At 33.3% G+C, this 21521-nt stretch overlaps 2 protein-coding genes across 16 annotated transcripts; both read right to left on the minus strand.

Moving 5' to 3' along the window:
• Positions 1-1909: 1909 nt before the first annotated feature.
• Positions 1910-5075, minus strand: LOC147401954 (uncharacterized). 2 transcript variants are annotated; one of them, XM_086443452.1, is made up of 3 exons: positions 4722-5075; positions 2683-3010; positions 1910-2588 (listed from the first exon to the last, which is right to left on the minus strand). In XM_086443452.1, the coding sequence occupies exons 2-3, from the start codon at positions 2962-2964 to the stop codon at positions 2208-2210; spliced, it is 663 nt and encodes a 220-aa protein (XP_086299578.1). In that variant the 5' UTR covers positions 2965-3010; positions 4722-5075; the 3' UTR covers positions 1910-2207. The 2 variants fall into 2 exon arrangements, with proteins under 2 accessions (XP_086299578.1, XP_086299576.1); XM_086443450.1 differs by having other exon boundaries at positions 2683-3018; positions 4722-5072.
• A 3609-nt stretch (positions 5076-8684) lies between these two features.
• LOC147401955 (uncharacterized) lies at positions 8685-19314 on the minus strand. Of its 14 annotated transcripts, none has more exons than XR_015178763.1 (8): positions 19161-19222; positions 15230-15314; positions 12750-13088; positions 11980-12656; positions 11866-11881; positions 9920-10713; positions 9638-9746; positions 8685-8984 (listed from the first exon to the last, which is right to left on the minus strand). XR_015178763.1 is itself a non-coding variant. In XM_086443449.1 (6 exons), the coding sequence occupies exons 3-6, from the start codon at positions 13086-13088 to the stop codon at positions 8904-8906; spliced, it is 1113 nt and encodes a 370-aa protein (XP_086299575.1). In that variant the 5' UTR covers positions 15230-15314; positions 19161-19222; the 3' UTR covers positions 8685-8903. The 14 variants fall into 14 exon arrangements, 2 of the variants coding, with proteins under 2 accessions (XP_086299575.1, XP_086299574.1); XR_015178762.1 differs by having other exon boundaries at positions 9586-9746; XR_015178764.1 differs by having other exon boundaries at positions 9638-9751.
• Between the last annotated feature and the right edge of the window lie 2207 nt (positions 19315-21521).

Below are 21521 nucleotides of genomic sequence, written 5' to 3' on the forward strand. Positions count from 1 at the left end.
TTGCAAATCCATACCCCTAAGAGACTAGCATTTAAGATACTTTACATTTTCCTCCTTACCGTCTTTTGTTATGTCAGTTCCCCCAAAAACAAAAGTGAGGTTAATCAAGTGTTAACTATATAATGAGATTTTGTACAAATCTAAATCCTGATCTCAAATGCGCCACGATAAAAGAAGGATAAAGCGCTTGAACCAACTGTTGTATAACAAAATACCACATTTCTCCAATCATACAAACCCACATTCAAGCATCACCAATCCATCACCCATGGACGCAAGTGAGAAAATAAAAAATTTATCCTTAGCTCCCTTTTCTCGTCCACCGGTTCAAGGAACGAGCATTGTTTCCGAATCGCCCATACGTCCGCAGCAGTCACAGTCGTACAAAAAATATTCAGCTAAACACTCCCAATGTGCTAGTGACATTCAATAATCAAATCCACAAGCCTTTCTCAACAACACATGTTTTCCCTTGCATTACAACAAGAGGAGATAAATTTAGTTTCAAATCACTCTGTGAATTTGATCCAACTACGAATTCAGTATCCAATTTGGTACTCTCCCCATTATGATTCAACTCTTGGGAAGTTACAATATAAATTTGCAGCACGCTCCAAGATGTCCTTAATGTCAGCTTTCCCCAGTCCTCTAGCATTTGTGAAAAATTTAAACCCATTTCTGTTGTAAGGAAGATGGCTGAAAATCTGACGAAAAATTTCAGAAGCTTTGAATTTATGGATGGATCTCAATTAAGGTCCCCTAGTCTGAAAATCTGATGATGGGCTAGTTTTCTTTACTAAAATAAACCTCGAACACTGTTCAAACGGCCATTATTAATGCATAAGGTTTTCTCTTTTTTCCCCTACCACATGAAATGCTTAACAAGGTAAAAGATACAATCCAGGTGTGGGAGTTCTACAACCTTAACAGAGTATTATGATTTCTCATGGTTCATTCATTGTTCTAACAAGCTAATGATATTAGTGAGTATAAAGAACCCACATTTGCAACATTTCAAGCTCATCTCACAAAACAGAACTAAGAAAGTTGAGTTAGAATGCTTACTTACTGAAACTAAATGTTAGAAACAAATCTGAATTCCTCTAAAGATTGGAGAATTCTATGTTGCCGCTTGTGATGAATATGAAAGATCCCATGACAGGGATGTGTTTCTATATGTACCCTAATTTTTCTTTATTTATCTCAGGACACAAAAATATCAAATTGTTCAAATTCACGATTCAAATCGTCAAGATTTTTGTAAACAAGATTGATCACACAATAATTTATGACCAATCGAAGAAAGTCATGATTCTCATTGAGCAAACAAGATGTAACTATGTACCCAACCTACAGCCATATTAAAACAATAAGCTATTGCATCACTAGCTTACAACATAATGAACCAACAGATAAAACATAAAAAAAAAACAAAAAACAACAAATAAGATGGCAATGCATAAGCAAAAACCAGATGATTCCTCATTGATTGGTCTTGATCTCAGGTTTTTCAAGTAACTACTCAATTTTAGAAAGTAATAAAAAGAACATTAGTACAAAGCCAAGTTCATCAAGATCACTAGCCACAAATTCACCAGTACAAGCTAAATCATCAAGGCAGTAGTGTCTAACTGATCTGATTTGATGTTAATTAAGTGTTCACATGTTCTCAAGTTCATTTGTCAGGTAGTGCTAAATCTAACAAGGAAAAAAGACTCGCCGCAAACGCACAAAAAACAAACTCAGAAGCACTTCCTGTGGATGATAGATGGACCTGATTCATCGTACTCACCCTTTGAGATCCACATCTGCAAATTCAATACAAATAAACAAAGATTCAAGTAAGAACCAACCATACTAAGTTCATATAAAAGAATCTTCCGGAAAATTGCAAAACAAAACTCACTGTTGAAAGGTACTGAATCAAGAATCCCCAGCACTATTCAACATTGTCATCAAGTATCGCAAACGCCTATCAGCCGGGTTACCAAAAAATGCCCTCATTCTTCCTGATTTTTCGATGAGGAAAGAGTAGGCACGATCAAGTAAGTTTGAATCAATTCCTAATCTTACCAACTCATCAAAAACATCCTCCTCCGAGTAAATACGTGATTGAGTCATTTGAAGAATCTCATTTCCGCCTCTAAGGATATTATTTCTTTCTCTAAGAATTTCATTTCCTTCTTTGATTGCAAATGCAATCTCTTTCATTGAATCCTCAATTCCCGAATAATCTGTTGAAGATGATGCCTTTCTCTTCTTGGATTGTGAGGAAGTTGCACACTGTTAGAAACTGATTCATAAGAAGTTGTTGGTCGAGTATCTTCATGCATATCATATGAACCTTCAAAGCCCTTCAAATAGATATTATCATTTATCACCATATGATCAATATGATCAATATGTGTTTTACCACGCCCACCCGCTTCCATCCCCCCACCTGTTTGCATCTCATTATTCCACCGCTTCACTTTTTCGAATGCAGTTTCAGCACCTTGTCCTGTTGCTTTATCCTTTCCAAAGAGCCTTGTTAGTTTTTCATAGTGAGGTAAAAGTATATTCATACACTTTTTTGCTTCAGGTTTTGCCTACAACAATAAAGAAAAAAAAAATTATGACTCATTATTGTATATTAATAAGCAAATTAAAGTGACATAGTTTAAATTAGTAAAAAAATTTAACCTCAATCAATGCCTTCCAAACTTCAGGCTCAGCATCCATCATCTTTGTCCCTTGATTCCAAGCAAAACCACTCAGACCACCCTTGAAAATATCGTAATACTCAGTGAAGTTCTTTTTAATTGTTTTCATGCGGTTCTTCACGAGTTGTTTATTAAATTCATACCCAAGTCTTTCATTCAATTCAAGCACAATTTGGTCATATGCAGTGGTTGTGAAAGTCCCATTAACTTTGTTTCCATTGTCGTTCTGGTGAACAAATGCGTCAATGAGAACCGTATCCATTTGCTCATTCCATTTCCAAGCTTGTTCATTTTCTGTTTTGTAAGACCTGCTCATCTATAATATATACATAAATAAAGAATTATATTAATTAAACCATAATTTGTAACATAGTAAGTTATTATGCAAACAAGATAATACATTTGAAACGTATATCCAATATCAAATAAGTTCTCAATGAAAATTTAAACCAATAATTGAACATAGTCTTATAATACAATCATCCAACTATAATTTTGCATGTAAATAAAAAAATTAAAAATCACACTTGATTCAGTACATAATCACTCCACATGGTAGATGCTATGTTAATAGGTTCTCCCCCTCTCCAACAGATTGGTCATTTGGAGTAGTTGGTTGGTTAACATTGGTCAACAAAGAGTTACTATTAATCAAGTCAAAGTGCTTTGCTAAAGGGCAAAATAGTATTTTTACGTTAATAGGTTGCTAACCCTAATTCATTACAGGTATTGCAGTTAAGGTTTCAAATCTCGACAGAGATGACTTGCCCAAATCATCTTGGTACCGTCCATGAACGAGATGGATAGACATGGCGTTTCAAATGTGTTGAATCTTATGAGATGACTCAGAAGAGATTTTAGTAAGACTCAACTGAGTCAATTGGGATTTTGTATATTATAATTAAAATAATTATTATTTTTAGAATTTAAATACATATTTTATCAATAAAATATGATTTTATGGCTAAATGTCTTCTATTTTACTGTATTTTAGAAAGAATTAAATTTATTTTGTTAAAGAGTTAAGACCCAAACAAAGGCTCCAAAAATACCTAGCGTTAATGGAGTGGAAATTTAAGTCTTAACCTAAGTATAATAACATATTTTCATATAAATAAGAATAATGATTTTCTGACACCCCCTAATGTAGCATGTGTTAGAACAATAGATTATTTCCTCGTGATACACACTACACATATTTATGGGGATATACAATTGTGTATCCCAAGGGGAAAATGTATGGTTCTAACCTATGCCATGTCCGGGGTCGTGTGCCAGAGGAGACATCAGAAATCACGACTCTATAAATAATTGTAAACCAAGTTAAATGGTTTATCTTGCCCAAGACAACTCGGTCTTGTCGACTAATGAGACAAAAGCCAAACCGAGATTTGAAAATTGAAACTATGATTATGGTAGGGCTCATTAGCCATAAAAATAAAATTGGCAAAAACTAATAGAGGAGAATCATGTTCAAATAAATAGAAGAGAGCTGTTATTTCCACATTAATTTTTGCTAATGCCACACCAATTCCTATATAAATCACCAAAGAATTGCAAACAGTTGGTGTGGCAATAGCAGCTCTCTAAATTGAATCAACTGAACTTGGCTAACATTGCTGACAGATTTATTCTAGTCTCAACCCACGGTTGAGGCTCTCCATCAACATGACCTTTGGGATTTGAGGGAAAATTCAGATTTCCTTGGGATACATTTCTCTTGGGAATCATTAACATCCAACGGTCATATTGATGGAAACCATTTCGAAGATAAAATTAGGAATTGCTAGAGATACAAAGACTTCTCTAGCAGGTTGAGGCTCTCCATCAAACAGATGGCGTATTTCCTAGAGATCAGTACTGGCCTTTTAGGGATTAATTTTTTTTTCTAGAGATATAATTTTCTTGGGAATCGCTACCATCTCAACCGTCAGTTTGATAGAGAGTTCGAACCCTTAGTTTGAGGATCACCATCAAACATACGGTTGAGATAAGAAAATCACAGAAAGAAAGACTTACTCTTGGTTCCGGATTTACAGAGCTTGCCCTCAACAATTAGAGCATCACAGTAGTTGGTTCCAGTGGCCAAACCTCGAGATGAGAAGAAGGAAAGGAGGGATTTCCAAGTAACAGAGGAGGAGATGAGATCGACTCCTCTGCTAATAAAGTAGCCGTTGAGTCTCAGTGTGGGTGGGTCGAGCCCAAAGGTCCGAGCTATGGAACCAAGGTCCAGCCTTTGGTCTTCCAAAGCCACCAAAGGGACCAGCTTCGACAGTGATGGACAGAACAGCTTGATCGTTTCGCTTCTCCCACTCTTCTCCCACTCCCATCTAATCTGATTTCTTTCAAACCTTTGTTGTATTTCATCTCTCTCTCTAGTCTCTAATGGCTTCTCGAAGTGTGTAAAACCTTCTTTCTATTCTATTCGCACCCCAACTTTTATTTATTGCACTCCAAATTTCTTAAATTATTTCTCTCCCCCATTAAATATAAAAACGTACCTTTCAAACATTACAAAAGTTTGGCTTAAATTCTTGAGTTGTGCCGGGGTGATACAGGATTTACTGTGATTCTCACAATTCTGACATGGAGATGCATATATAACTGTTGATGATTTTTACTCGTATTACGAGAAAAACATCTACGGTTATGTGTACAACCTATGTTAGAATTGTGAGAATCGCAATAAATTCCTTGTGTCACCTCAGCATTAGTGTAAATTATTATCTCAACATTATACAATATTATAACACTCGTTCAAACAATTTCGAAACTTCTAATGAAATTTTGAGTGATTTTGGAGATCAAGTCTTAATAATCGTAAAATCATTTTTTCATAATGCCCCCACCGTGATAAAACGGGAACACAAATCATTGATCTCAATAATTTGAATCGTTGATCTAGATGATTCTTGGTGAAATATCAAGAGTGATGATTTTGATAAGATTGATTTCGATAATTTGAATGTTGATATTGATGATTCGTGTTCTAGTGTCAGGATTGATAAATTACAACCTTTGATCTCAATTGTTGTAAATTTCAAACTTGCCAATTAGAACAATGGTAGATGGATATCAATGATACAAGTAGAAATGATGGCCAAGAGTCATTAATAAAGAAATGGAAAATGCTAGCCCCACTAACAGGTTAACATTGTCCATCAACATGATTGTCGAGATGATAGGGATTTTCAAGATAATGTATCCCTAAGTAAAGGTGTATTAATCTGTCATGCCATGTTGATGGTGAGCCTCAATCGTGGTTGAGGCTAGAAAAGTCTCAAAGAAAAAAGTTGTGAGAGAGGTTTATTTTTAATTAGTTATTAACTTTTGGGCGGTAACTTGATAATTCATTTAATAAATCTTTTCTTTCTTAATGGTCCCTCAACCTCATCTCACTATAATGTTTTTGAAATACCCAAACTACTTCTTTTCTTATTTTCTTCACATATTTAAGTTTTCCAAAGATATCTGCAATCATTTCTTATGGTTTTTTATTATCGTGAAAGACGAATAAAGAATGATAAAGTCTTGACTTTGAACATTTAAATGCATTTTTTGATTTATTTTAACGATTACAACAAATTTGAAGATTTTCTTCCAACTTTTGGTTCAAGTGTATGTTTTGCAATTATGATATATGCATTTTAGGAATTTAGAGTAAATCTTTCAAATTTCAAAGTTGAAAAAGCGAAAAAACAAAAAAAATAAACAAAAAACCGAATGACATTTACAATGTTGAGTTTGATGATTTTATTTTGTAATTTTAAAAATTGTCTAATTCACACTATAGCGGTGAATACATCCACCGCTATAATTGATATATCTATTGCTATAGTTTTTACCAACGAATTCATAAATTTTCAAAAAAGTGGTGAGTTCGACAATAAAAATGTTGAACTCGACAATACAACGTGGTGAGCTTGAAACTGTAAATGTGATTCATATATATATATATATATATATATATATATATATATATATATAGGGTCCCGTTCGGCACCCTAAGTTTTACACACACTTTAACAAACGCGTTTTGTCTTACATGGGTTAGAAGTTTCGGAATGAGCTGATTTTTGGTGAGGATGATCTCTATGGTGAGGAGATCATCCTCACCAAAAATCAGCTCATTCCAAAACTTCTAACCCCATCAAAATTGATTTACAAAAAATGGACGGTCCACGATTTTTCAACGTGTAAACATGGGGCTAAACATTTCGAATGGGCTGATTTTTGGGAGGATGATCTTCTAATCATAGAGATCATCCTCACCAAAAATCAGCTCATCCAAAACTTTTAACCCATGTAGGACAAAAAACGTTTGTTAAGTGTGTGATAAAACTTAGGGTGCTGAACATTTCCATATATATATATATATTCTTTTTTAACTTTGGTATTGGATAAACCTTCTCAAAATTCCTAAAATGTAGATATCATAGTTGCGAAAATGACAATTGAATAAAGAAATATGAAGAAATCTTTAAAAATTATAGAATCTCAACTCCATTTTTCAATTTTTTTTTTTTTTATAAATTGATTAAATAAATTAAAAAATACATCTAAATGTTTAAAATTATTATTCTGAAATCACTGCTCCCAATTTTTATTTTTTAATTTTTTTTGAAAATATTTGCAATCACGGTTGGAAAAACCTAAGTATGTGAAGAAGATGAAAAAATTATAATTTGATATTTCAAAAATATTATAATTTCAGATGAATAAAATGTTCAATAAATGGGGTTTATTGCACAAAGGCTTGGCTTGTTAGCATATCTGCATTACAAATAAAATTTTATTTGTTGGTTACTAGGATGAATCACGATGATGTAAATGGTGTAACATTAAATTGTGAGACTGAACCTTGATGCGGGGAAGTCTATAACCGCAACCGTCTCATTTATGTTTGAGTCTCCCCATTCTTGAAATCCATCTCTCGTTCCCCTGTGATCATCGCCATTTTGCGAACCCTTAACAGTGTGTAGATCAACCATAACCTTCATACCATATGTCCTGTAGAAATTCCCTATTATCAAACTTAAGAAATACAAGACTGTATATCATGAGAGTTTACATTTCCACCAATGTTTTAAAAATCAAATTGAGTCCCTGGTTCAATTTGGTTGGACAGATGTATGTTTTTATTAAAAAAACTAAAAATACTAGTTCATCTCATTGACTCGAAATCCAAGTCATTTGGCACACTAAAATATGCAAATTTGAGATTAAAGACATGGTCCTAGACATTTAAGCCTACAATGACGGACCTTTTCAAACTTCTTTCAATTTTTACCTCTCTCAAAATATTGAAGTAAGCTATTTAACTTCTCAACAGTTACTAGCACACATCATCTGTAAACCAAATTCAAGCAGATTATATAATTATAATGATTTATTAAGCCATTTATTTTCGATCAATTACTAGTGAGAGTGGATAACATGGATTAGAAAGGCTCATTTTTTTTATTATTAATATCGTAAAGTTATAATGTTTCTCTAGACTATTTTGATCTAGATTATTCTTGATCGACTGGCGCTAATAGGGGATATTCCATACTAAATATTTACAAAGTCTTAAAAAAAATTTCTTCCTTCCCCATATAAAACATAGTAGTAGAGCTTAGTTAAGAACCTTGAAAAGTTGAAGACAAGATCAACTGTCAATGAAAGCTTGAAGGGCAAGATGGTTGGGAGTTTGATCTTTGAATTAATTTGCTTAACCTTTCCAAGCCACATGTTTGACTCAACCCCTTATCCTTAGTTTTGCTTGTTAACAAATGAGGGTGGTTCATTGTTGACTCCTCATGCATTACTTACTTGGTGGCATTTTTTTAAGGTTATTATAGCTATTTATTTTGATAAAAGGATAGCCATATATAGTAGTCAAATTACATAAAGGATGTTATGTTTCGGGTCGCAATATGGTCTCCATATATAGATGTTAGGCAATTATCTTCAAGTTCTCCTAGGACTGTTTGGACCAACTCATGATGAACATCAATTAAACCAGTATGATCAGTGGAGGATTTGTTTTTCTTCATCAAGGAGCCAGAAAAAAAATGTACATTATCACAATTATTGGTCTCTACCCAACAGATCCCTCAAGCTTCGAACTCATGAGCTCATTCACTTCAACTTGTTGAAGACATCTTTGCAGAAATCAGAAATCAGGGCTTTGACTGCCTTCTTGTGATCAATGCCCCTTCACTGAAAGTAGAATAGCTGATCTTCACTAATTTTTGAGGTGCTAGCTTCATGTTCGACACGGGCTGAAGTGTTCTTCAGCTGTTGAGCAGATTAAGATTAAATTTACACAAAAGAAAATAAAATTCCTGTCTGGCAACATTAAGTTTCGTAAAATCTCCATGCAGGATATTAAAAATGATGAATATATAGATATGTAAATTCCACAGATGCAATCTCCATCGTAGCCTACCACCAGTGCTCAAAACATGGCACGTACATCACAGGTCCAACAACCAACTTAATTATAAGCTACAAGCCAACCAAATCAATGAGCCATTCTAGCAAATGGTACAGAGAACTCCATCCAAAAGCCAGATTATAATCACCAATCGGGCTGAATTTGACCTAGACCTATCAACTAGATTAGACCACACCCATCTTCACGGCATTATAAATGACATAGCTGGACTGGAATGGAGTTCCAAAGCAACTGACATCCACTTTTATATTCACCTTTCTTTGTAGATATACATGGTGATGACCTCCTTGGTTATGATGTGACTATTATCCACTTTTATACACTTAAAAGATAATAAAAATGAGTGTACAATAGGAAAATTGGATACCAGACAACTAAACCACCCTTTACCATTCAAAAACCCTCAATCTAAGCGGAAAAAAAAATAAACATCAATTCAACCTGAAAATCGCATTCCCCTTTTCAAAATTGAACATGCCACCGTTGCCATTACCACATAAAGATGTTTCACCGAATCTGTAGAAGTGAGGAAATTTGCAGGGGAAGGACAGACCCAACTGGTTGTCTAGAGCAAAGGGCCATTGCCGCTTCATGCCAACCATCTATACTACATTCTAACAAAATTCATCATTAGAAACAACCCCATTTCGCCATTTTAATTAGGAGAATAAGTTCAACTAGATTGTAACAAAGTTGTTAATGAAAATAAACCAACTCCATTGTCATAGATTATTTTTTAGTCATGAAAAAAGATACGAAGAATGATACCACATACCTTCTCTTCTAACCAGAAAGGAGTTGGAGAATTGCGATAACAGCTTTGGTTTGAAGGGGGATCCATCATGTCTTTAAACAATTGAACATGTTCACATTGTGAAGGAAACCTGCCTTCAGAAAAATGAAAATTTAACATGTAAAGGAAATTTAAAATAAATCGCAAATCCATACCCCTAAGAGACTAGCATTTAAGATACTTTACATTTTCCTCCTTACCCTCTTTTGTTATGTCAGTTCCCCCAAAAACAAAAGTGAGGTTAATCAAGTGTTAACTATATAATGAGATTTTGTACAAATCCAAATCCTTATCTCAAATGCGCCACGATAAAAGAAAGGTAAAGCGCTTGAACCAACTGTTGTATAACAAAATACCACATTTCTCCAATCATACAAACCCACATTCAAGCATCACCAACCCATCACCCATGGATGCAAGTGAGAAAATAAAAAATTTATCCTTAGCTCCCTTTTCTCTTCCACCGGTTCAAGGAACAAGCATTGTTTCCGAGTCGCCCATATGTCCACAGCAGTCACAGTCGTACAAAAAATATTCAGCTAAACACTCCCAATGTGCTAGTGACATTCAATAATCAAATCCACAAGCCTTTCTCAACAACACATGTTTTCCCTTGCATTACAACAAGAGGAGATAAATTTAGTTTATGAATTTGATCCAACTACGAATTCAGTATCCAATTTGGTACTCTTCCCATTATGATTCAACTCTTGAGAAGTTACAATATAAATTTGCAGCACGCTCCAAGATGTCCTTAATGTCAGCTTTCCCCAGTCCTACAGCATTTGTGAAAATTTTAAACCCATTTCTGTTGTAAGGAAGATGGCTGAAAATCTGATGAAAAATTTAAGAAGCTTCGAATTTATGGATGGATCTCAATTAAGGTCCCCCTAGTCTGAAAATCTGATGATGGGCTAGTTTTCTTGACTAAAATAAACCTCGAACTCTGCTCAAACGGTCATTATTAATGCATAAGGTTTTCTCTTTTTTCCCCTACTACATGAAATGCTTAACAAGGTAAAAGATACAATCTAGGTGTGGGAGTTCTACAGCCTTAACAGAGTATTATGATTTCTCATGGTTCATTCATTGTTCTAACAAGCTAATGATATTAGTGAGTATAGAAAACCCACATTTGCACCATTTCAAGCTCAACTCACAAAACAGAACTAAGAAAGTTGAGTTAGAATGTTTACTTACTGAAACTAAATGTTAGAAACAAATCTAAATTCCTCTAAAGATTGGAGAATTCTATGTTGCCGCTTGTGATGAATATGAAAGATCCCATGACAATGATGTGTTTCTATATGTACCCTATTTTTATTTTTTAATTTTTATCTCAGGACACAAAAATATCAAATTGTTCAAATTCACGATTCAAATAATCAAGATCATTGTAAACAAGATTGATCACACAATAATTTATGACCAATCTAAGAAAGTCATGGTTCTCATTGAGCAAACAAGATGTAACTATGTACCCAACCTGCAGCCTGTTAAAACAACAGGCTACTGCATCACTGTCTTACAACATAATGAACCAACAGATAAAAAATAAAAAATAAAAATAAAAACAACAGATAAGATGGCAATGCATAAGCAAAAACCAGATGATTCCTCATTGATTGGTCTTGATCTCAAGTTTTTCAAGTAACTACTCAATTTTAGAAAGTAATAAAAAGAACATTAGTACAAAGCCAAGTTCATCAAGGTCACTAACCACAAATTCACCAGTACAAGCTAAATCATCAAGGCAGTGGTGTCTAACTGATATGATTTGGTGCTAACCAAGTGTTCACATGTTCTCAAGTTCATTTGTCAGGTAGTGCTAAATCTAACAAGGAAAAAAAACTCGCCACAAACGCACAAAAAACAAACTCAAAAGCACTTCCTGTGGACGATAGATGGACCTGATTCATCGTACTCACCCTTTGAGATCCACATCTGCAAATTCAATACAATTAAACAAAGATTCAAGTAAGAACCAACCATACTAAGTTCATATAAAAGAATCTTCCAGAACATTGCAAAACAAAACTCACCTGTTGAAAGGTGTTGAATCAAAATCCCCAGCACTATTCAACATTGTCATCAAGTATCGCAAACGCCTATCAGCTGGGTTACCAAAAAATGCCCTCATTCTTCCTGATTTTTCGATGAGGAAAGAATAGGCATGATCAAGTAAGTCTGAATCAATTCCTAACCTTACCAACTCATCAAAAACATCCTCCTCCGAGTAAACGCGTACTCGAGTCCTTTGAAGAATCTCATTTCTGCCTCTAAGAATATCATTTCTTTCTCTAAAAATATCATTTCTTTCTCTAAGAATTTCATTTCCTTCTTTGATTGCAAATGCAATCTCTTTCATTGAATCCTCAATTCCTGAATAATCTGTTGAAGATGATGTCTTTCTCTTCTTGGATTGTGAGGAAGTTGCAAACTTGTTAGAAACTGATTCATAAGAAGTTGTTGGTCGAGTATCTTCATGCATATCATACGAACCTTCAAAGCCCTCCAAATAGATATCATCATTTATCACCATATGATCAATATCATGAATATGTGTTTTACCTGTCTGCATCTCATTATTCCACCGCTTCACTTTTTCAAATGCAGTTTCAGCACCTTGTCCTGTTGCTTTATCCTTTCCAAAGAGCCTTGTTAGTTTTTCATAGTGAGGTAAAGGTATATTCATCCACTTTTTTGCTTTAGGTTTTGCCTACAACAATAAAGAAAAAAAATTTATGACTCATAATTGCATATTAATGAGCAAATTAAAGTGACATAGTTTAAATTAGTAAAAAAATTTAACCTCAATCAATGCCTTCCAAACTTCAGGCTCAGCATCCATCATCTTTGTCCCTTGATTCCAAGCAAAACCACTCAGACCACCCTTGAAAATATCGTAATACTCAGTGAAGTTCTTTTTAATTGTTTTCATGCGGTTCTTCACGAGTTGTTTATTAAATTTATACCCAAGTCTTTCATTCAATTCAAGCACAATTTGGTCATATGCAGTAGTTGTTGTGAAAGTCCCATTAACTTTGTTTCCATTGTCGTTCTGGTGAACAAATGCGTCAATGAGAACCGTATCCATTTGCTCATTCCATTTCCAAGCTTGTTCATTTTCTGTTTTGTAAGACCTGCTCATCTATAATATATACATAAATAAAGAATTATATTAATTAAACCATAATTTGTAACATAGTAAGTTATTATGCAAACAAGATAATACATTTAAAACGTATATCCAATATCAAATAAGTTCTCAATGAAAATTTAAACCAATAATTGAACATAGTCTTACAATACAATCATCCAACTATAATTTTGCATGTAAATAAAAAAAATTAAAAATCACACTTAATTCCGTACATAATCACTCCACATGGTAGCTGTTATGCTATCCCTTAAAATTGCTCCTAGTCTAGAGTTTTCATCATCATTCTCTCGAAAATGAAGATCTTCTTAAGATTCAGAATCATTCATGGTCTCTCTATCTACTTTAGTAATAAGACGCTCATCAGGATCAACACCCATTAAGGAATTGTGGAGAATACAACATGCTAAAATTATCTCTGATTGCGTGTCAACTGAGTAAGTGGATTTTGTTATACTTCTTATAACAGGAAATATTTTCTTCGATACTCCAAAACATCTTTCAATTGCATTGCGCAAAGATACATGTCGATGATTAAATAGCTCTCGAGTATTTTGTGGCGCATGTGTAGAATATTCTTTCAAGTGGCAACGCACACCTTTGTAAGGTGCCATAAGTTCACTCTTAAGCATATATCCAGCATCAACAAGGTAATATTTACCTAATAACATTGAAAGTCATTATTACAATAGTATTTTTAATTAGATAAAAGAAATATATATTAATAGTTAAATAGATCACCGTTAAGAATTTTTAAATTATCTTCTCTTGTTAATGCATTTTTAATTATCCTTGAATCTGATGCAGTCTCTTCCCATCCAAGTATGACGTATGTGAATTTCAAGTCAAAAGTACATACTGCAAATACATTGTGTTGGATATTCCTTCCTTCTACAATATCTTGGTGCATTTGTATTAGAAATTTTCACACGAATATGTGTTCCATCAAGTGCACCTATGCAATCCTGATATTAATGTAATATATCAAATTCTATTACAAAAATAATATTTTTACTATTTAAATGAAATTTATATAAAAGGAAGTAATAATTATGTTTACCTTGAAGCATGTGTAGAATCTACTATTGTTGAATATTTCTGGAGAAACTTCTAATCCATTAGGTTGTTTAAGATAAAGTTCAGCTAATGATATTATGCTTCATTCAACACGATGAAAATGACGACTTATAGTCTCACCAGAACGACAAAAAAAAAAATGAAATAGTGCAGTTCCTTACATTTTGTGACAATATGTGAAGAAATTTGGCAACTTACTCTTTAACTGAAACTCGTCAAATGGGAGTAAGTCGACCAAAAGTTTGAAGTAGATTGCATAAATTTTCAAAAGCTTTACGCCCCATTCGTATATATCATGACATTTTTCATTAGTCCTAAGTTCGTTCATCAATTCTTGTCTCACACACTCTCTTTCTAAATTGTTCGGCATTATAGAGCGATCCACATAATTTCTATACTCAGACTGCTTCACCAAATAGGCAACCACAAGACAAACCACGTGTGCAGCCATACGATGCCTTCGATCCCATTCCACAATAATTTTTTTCCAAATTTGACAATGATGAAAATAATCTTCACAAAACAAATCATCAAATTCTTCCTCTCTATTCATCTAAAACTACAACAATTACAATAATAATTATAACAACTATATAGTAATTAACCGTACACATATGTTTACATTATAACACGAGAAATTTTTTAATCCATATAGGTGAAGTGAACGGGTACAATCTATATGTTTATGCCCCTCTTTTAATGAAAATTAAAATATGGTATACAATCAAAGAGAACCCAAAGAAAAAAAACATCTAAAAAAAAAACATCATCACAAAGGAGATCCCTTACACCAATTCACAAAGGAGATCCCTTACACCAAAGGTCGCCAAATTCGATAATGCAAAACATTGAACTATTGGATGGGTTTAGTCGATTATGGTAAAACCATTATTTAAAGGAGAAGAAATTTTATATTTAGCAATAAAAAAAACAGCAAACCCTCTTAATCGAGGGTATGACATTAACAAGAATAGCAGTGGAAATAAGAACCAATTTATTTGATGAATTTTCTAATACACACTCAATGAAATATATAAATAAAAAAGCAAACTAACCTTTACTACTCCTTCGGAGATACTTTCAATAGGAAGTTGATATGTAACGGATTCCTTGAAGTTCAAGTAGTTGTACACGAAAGAACTGTAAAAAAAGTTTAAATGTACATGTGAACCATTGAGAATGGTACAAGGGTGGGGGTTTTACAAAGAAATTCAACACAAAGGAACATAGAATGCAATAGGGAACACAATGCAATCATCTAGATGCAAAATAACAGAAATTACATATGCCCCCCTTCCAACACCACAAAGAGCTATAAAAAAAGTTTAAATGTACATGTGAACCATTAAGAATGGTACAAAGGTGGGAGTTTTACAAAGAAATTCAACACAAAGGAACATAGACTGCAATAGGGAACACAATCCAATCCCCCCCCCCCAAAAAAAAAAGAACACCATTTTGACAACAAAAGAGTTCCATAAATACATTCCAAAGGTATCTTTTTGGAGGATTTTATAGGGCGGTGGGATTGGGATTAGACTGTAGTAGTTTATTATCTACATTTATTGATAATAAAAAAAATAGACACATTCCAAAATTCATTAGTAATCTAATTTCTACAGGTCTCTGTCTCCTTACTGCATCAAATCTCTACAGAAAACACCTCCATATTGCACTCAAGGCACACAGATCGAAAAATAAACAGACTATCTAATCCATTTAAAGAATCAAGACTTAATCTTCATAAAGACCCAAGTCTCTAATTAGAGAACCTTTTCCAAGGATCAATCACAATCCATATCAATGAAAAAAACAAAAGAACAATCAATCATATGTTCAAGGCACACAGATTTACATGGTTAAATACACCTGGAATAACAAAACACGTGGTTTTAGACAAAATTGAATAGAGGAACAAAGTACTTTCAGCGGACCCAAATTATATGCCAATTGAAAAAGGAACAAAATAAACCTAAAATGATGGAACAAGAGTAAATTCAGTGATTAAATATTTACAATTCAATCTTAAAACTAGAGGTTTTAATCAAAAAACGCTTGCACACACAAGAATTAAAATTCAAACTAATTCATCAAATTCAACTAAGATGATCTGAATTAGGAGAAAAATTAAAATCCATTGTAGACTTCGAAGAAATCTTTCCATGACAGAGATGAAATTCACTGACCATACATATGCTCTATCACTATACCTTGAATCCTACGCAACTTTAATGATAAGTGGGTCAACACCAAGTAAATTAAATCAAGAGAACGAAAGAAAAAAAAAATAGAACAAGAACAAATTCAGATCAAACAAGTAATCTAATAAATCTTCTTTTTGAAAACAACAAATGATCCAAACTGTTTTCAACTTAATTTTAAAAAAAAAAAAAAAAAAACCGCCAAGTAGAATTTCGAATTTAGTCCTGAATAAGTGGAATCAAAAGAAATATGGACAGAATCTTATCTACATTTTGTTCTCTGGCGATTAAACTTCCTTTAAAAAATTGATGAATGGTGCATCAAATATCAATCAAAGCAACAATTAAAATTAAAAAACAATAAAATAATTGAAGAATAAATCAGATTTCCATTAGAAGCTTTCGAACGGAATCGAATAAATTACTAGACATTAAACAATAATAAATAAAAAAATACCAGATCTCTCAAATGTGATAGAAGACGAAACTCTGAAATTTGTAGAGTTTGTTTTTATGAAACAATACTGTTTATATTGGCCAATTTGTAGAGTTTGTTTTATGAAACAATACTGTTTACATTGGCCAATTTGTTTTTTGAGGGTTTCTCGAACGACCTTTTATATTGAAGAGGGTTTCTTGAAGAAAACCAAAAGAATGAGAGAGAGGCTACCTCAGGTCGTTACCTACTTGAGTTCAGCTCCTTCGTTCTACACCTCTAGGGTTTCTGAAATCAGATCCAATTTGTTTAAGAGGGTTTTTGAAAAAAAAAAGAAGAGAAATGTGTGTGACGTTGAAAAGGCTTTCTTGAAGAAAATCAGAAGAATGAAAGAGGAGAGGTCGTCTCCTACTCGAGTTTGAGTTCGACCGCCTTCGTTCTGTAATATGTACACCTCTAGGGTTTTTGAAATTTGTTTTATTACTTGGGGTGTGAGTAGTAATAAACAGCCTGTCAATATCTATTTCTTTTGGAAATTTTACAAAAGAGTGAGGGCAATTTTGGAATATAAAATATGGTCTCTTCCCTTCCCTCCTCGTCTCTCCACTTTTGGGGGGAACAAAATTTTTGAGTTTTTCCCTTTTCTTCCCTCCATTTTGCTTATCTTCCCTCCTCACTTAACAATCCAAACAGGAGAAAGGAAGAGAAAATAACATATTTTCTCTTCCCTTCCCTTCCCTTCCCCCATCATCCAAACACAGTGTTTACACTATATATTTTCCTCCACTCCCGGGTGTGTCACGCCCTAGTCAACCCTCGTGACCCTGTTATATACATAGTTCTCCCCCTCTCCAACAAATTGTTCTTTTGGAGTAGTTGGTTGGTTAACACTAGTCAACAAGGAGTTACTATTAATCAAGTCAAAGTGCTTCGCCAAAGGGCAAAATAGTACTTTTGCGTTAATAGGTTGCTAACCCCAATTCGTTACTGGTATTGCAGTTATGGTTTCAAATCTCGACCAAGATGACTTGTCCAAATCATCTTGGTACCGTCTATGAACGAGATGGATGGACATGGCGTTTCAAATGAGTTGAATCGTACGAGAAGACTCAAGAGGAGATTTTAGTAAGACTCGACTAAGTCAATCGGGATTTTGTATATTATAATTAAAATAATTATTTTTTTTAGAATTTAAATACATATTATATCAATAAAATATGATTTTATGACTAAACATCTTATATTTTACCTTATTTTATAAAGAATTAAATTTATTTGTTAAAGAGTTAAGAACCAAACCAATGCTCCAAAAATACCTAGGCGTTAATGGAGTAGTAAGTTTACCAAATGTTAAGACCCAAACCAATGCTCCAAAAATACCTAGCATTAATGGAGTGGAAATTTAAGTCTTAGCCTAAGTATCGTAATATATTTTCATATAAATAAGAATAACGATTTTCTGACGCCCTGATGTAGCATGTGTTAGAACAATAAATTATTTTCTCGTGATACACACTACACATATTTATGGGGATGTACAATTGTGTATCCACGTCCGGGGTCATGTGTCAGAGGGGGCATTAGAAATCACGACTCTATAAATAATTGCAAACCGAGTTAAATGGTTTATCTCGCCCAAGACAACTCGGTCTCATCCACTAATGAGACAAAAGCCAAACCAAGATTTGAAAATTGAAACTACGATTATGGTAGGGCTCATTAGCCATAAAAATAAAACTGGTAAAACTAATAGAGGAGAATCATGTTCAAATAAATAGAAGAGAGATGTTATTTCCACATTAATGTTTGCTAATGCCACACCAATTCCTATGTAAATCACCAAAGAATTGCAAACAGTTGGTGTGGCAATAGCAGCTCTCTAAATTGAATCAACCGAACTTGGCTAACATTGCTTACAGACTTATTCTAGTCTCAACCCACGGTTGAGACAATCCATCAACATGACCGTTGGGATTTGAGGGAAAATGCAGATTTCCTCGGGATACATTTCTCTTGGGAATCATTAACATCCAACGGTCATATTGATGGAAAGCTTTTCCAAGATAAAATTAGGTATTGCTGGAGATACAAAGACTTCTCTAGCAGGTTTTGAGGCTCTCCATCAAACAGATGGTGAGGATAATAAGGAAAAAACACAAACGCAGATTTCCTAGAGATCAGTACCGGCCTTTTAGGGATTAATTTTTTTTTTTTTTTTCTAGAGATATAATTTTCTTGGGAATCCCTACCATCTCAACCATCAGTTTGATAGAGAGTTCGAACCCTTAGTTTGAGGATCTCCATCAAACATACGGTTGAGATAAGAAAATCACAAAAAGAGAGACTTACTCTTGGTTCCTGATTTACAGAGCTTGCCCTCAACAATTAGAGCATCACAGTAGTTGGTTCCAGTGGCCAAACCTCGAGATGAGAAGAAGGAAAGGAGGGATTTCCAAGTAACAGAGGAGGAGATGAGATCGACTCCTCTGCTAATAAAGTAGCCGTTGAGTCTCAGTGTGGGTGGGTCGAGCCCAAAGGTCCGAGCTATGGAACTAAGGTTTTGCTTCTCCCACTCCCAGACATCTAATCTGATTTCTTTCAAACCATTTGTTGTATTTCATGTCTCTCTCAAGTCTCTAATGGCTTCTCGAAGTGTGTAAAACCTTCTTTCTATTCTATTCGCACCCCAACTTTTATTTATTACACTCCAAATTTCTTAAATTATTTCCTCCCCTCCCCCCTATTAAATATAAAAACGCACCATTCAAACGTTACAAAAGTTTGGCTTAAATTGTTGAGTTGTGCTGGGGTGACGCAGGATTTACTGTGATTCTCACAATTCTGAATGCGTATATAACCGTTGATGATTTTTACTCGTATTACGAGAAAATACATCCATGGTTATGTGCACAACCCATGTTAGAATTGTGAGAATCACAATAAATACCCTGTGTCACCTCAGCATTAGTGGAAATTATTATCTCAACATTATACAATATTATAACATTCATTCAAACAATTTCGAAACTTCTAATAAAATTTTGAACGATTTTAGAGAGTAAGTCTTAACAACCATAAAATCATTCTTTCATAATGCCCCCACTTTGATAAAAGAGGGAACTCAAATCATTGATCTCAATAATTTAAATCGTTGATATAGATGATTCATGATGAAATATCAAGATTGATGATTTTAATAAGATTGATCTCAATAATTTAAATGTTGATATTGATGATTCATATTCTAGTGTCAGGATTGATAAATTACAACCTTTGGTCTCAATTGTTGTAAATTTCAAACTTGACAATTAGAACAACGATGGATCGATATCAATGATATTAGTAAAAATGATGGCAGAGTCATTAATAAATAAACGGAAAATGCTAGCCTAACCAATAGGTTGAAGTTGTCCATCAACATGACCATCGGGATGGTAGGGATTTTCAAAATAATGTATCCCTAAGTAAAGGTGTATTAATCCATCATGCCATGTTGATGGTGAGCCTCAATTGTGATTGAGGCTAGAAAAGTCTCAAAGAATAAATTCGTAAAAATTTACTTATTAGAGCCTATGGGAGAGGTTTATTTTTAAATAGTTATTAACTTTTGGACGATACCTTGATAATCCATTTAGTAAATCTTTTCTTTCTTAATGGTCCCTCTCCTCATCTCTCTATAATGCTTTTGAAATACCCAAACTACTCGTTTTCTTATTTTCTTCACATATTTAAGTTTTCCAAAGATATTTACAACCATTTTCGACGATTTTTTTTTTTATTTTTATATCGTGAATGATGAATAAAGAATGATAAAGTCTTGACTTTGAACATTTAAATGTATTTTTTGATTTATTTTAACGATTATAATAAATTTGAAGATTTTCTTCCAACTTTTGGTTCGAGTGTATGTTTCGCAATTATGATATATGCATTTTAGGAATTTCGAGAAAATCTTTCAAATTTCAAAGTTGAAAAAGTGAAAAACAAAAAAACAAAAAAATAATTAAAAAACTGAATCACAATTACAATGTTGAGTTTGACGATTTTATTCAGCAATTTTAAAAAAATGTCTAATTCACACAACAATGAAGAATATATCCACCATTGTAGCTAATATATCCATTGCTATAGTTTTTATCAATGAATTTATAAAATTTTCAAAAAAGTGGTGAGCTTGACAATAAAAATGTTGAACTCGACAATAAAACATTGTAAGCTTGAAACTGTAAATGTGATTCATATTTTTTTTCTTTTTTCTTTTTTCATTTTTAAACTTTGATATTGGATAAATCTTCTCAAAATTCCTAAAATGTAGATATCAGAGTTGCAAAAATGACAATTGAATAAAGAAATTATGACAAAATCTTTAAAAATTATAGAATCTCAACTCCATTTTTCAATTTTTTTATTTTATTTTATTATAACTTGACAAAATAAATTAAAAAATACATCCAAATGTTTTAAATTATTATTCTAAAATCACTGTTCCCAATTTTTTTTTTTGAAATAATTGCAATCATGATTGGAAAAACCTAAGTATGTAAAGAAGATGGAAAAATGGTAATTTGATATTTCAAAAATATTATAATTTGAGATGAATAAAATGTTCAATAAAGGGGGTTTATGTAAATAATAAAAAAATATTTCCGGTTCCACTTGCTCGATTCGGTCGGTTTAAACAAACTAAAGCGGCTTTTAAATGATGAGCTG

This window comes from Akebia trifoliata, chromosome 5 (genome assembly GCF_017979445.1).
Source record: "Akebia trifoliata isolate Shusen 1 chromosome 5, ASM1797944v1, whole genome shotgun sequence".
NCBI lineage: Eukaryota > Viridiplantae > Streptophyta > Magnoliopsida > Ranunculales > Lardizabalaceae > Akebia > Akebia trifoliata.

What these genes read in the sequence shown, in the direction of transcription:
- LOC147401954 (XM_086443450.1), bottom strand. Translation starts at nt 3,018, where the DNA reads ATGAGCAGGTCTTACAAAACAGAAAATGAACAAGCTTGGAAATGGAAT. An exon ending in TTTGGAAGGCATTGATTGAG is followed by an intron (nt 2,589 to 2,682) that starts GTTAAATTTTTT and finishes TTATTGTTGTAG; the next exon opens with GCAAAACCTGAAGCAAAAAA.
- LOC147401955 (XM_086443448.1), bottom strand. Translation starts at nt 13,088, where the DNA reads ATGAGCAGGTCTTACAAAACAGAAAATGAACAAGCTTGGAAATGGAAT. An exon ending in TTTGGAAGGCATTGATTGAG is followed by an intron (nt 12,657 to 12,749) that starts GTTAAATTTTTT and finishes TTATTGTTGTAG; the next exon opens with GCAAAACCTAAAGCAAAAAA. An exon ending in GATTCAACACCTTTCAACAG is followed by an intron (nt 11,882 to 11,979) that starts GTGAGTTTTGTT and finishes TTGAATTTGCAG; the next exon opens with ATGTGGATCTCAAAGGGTGA.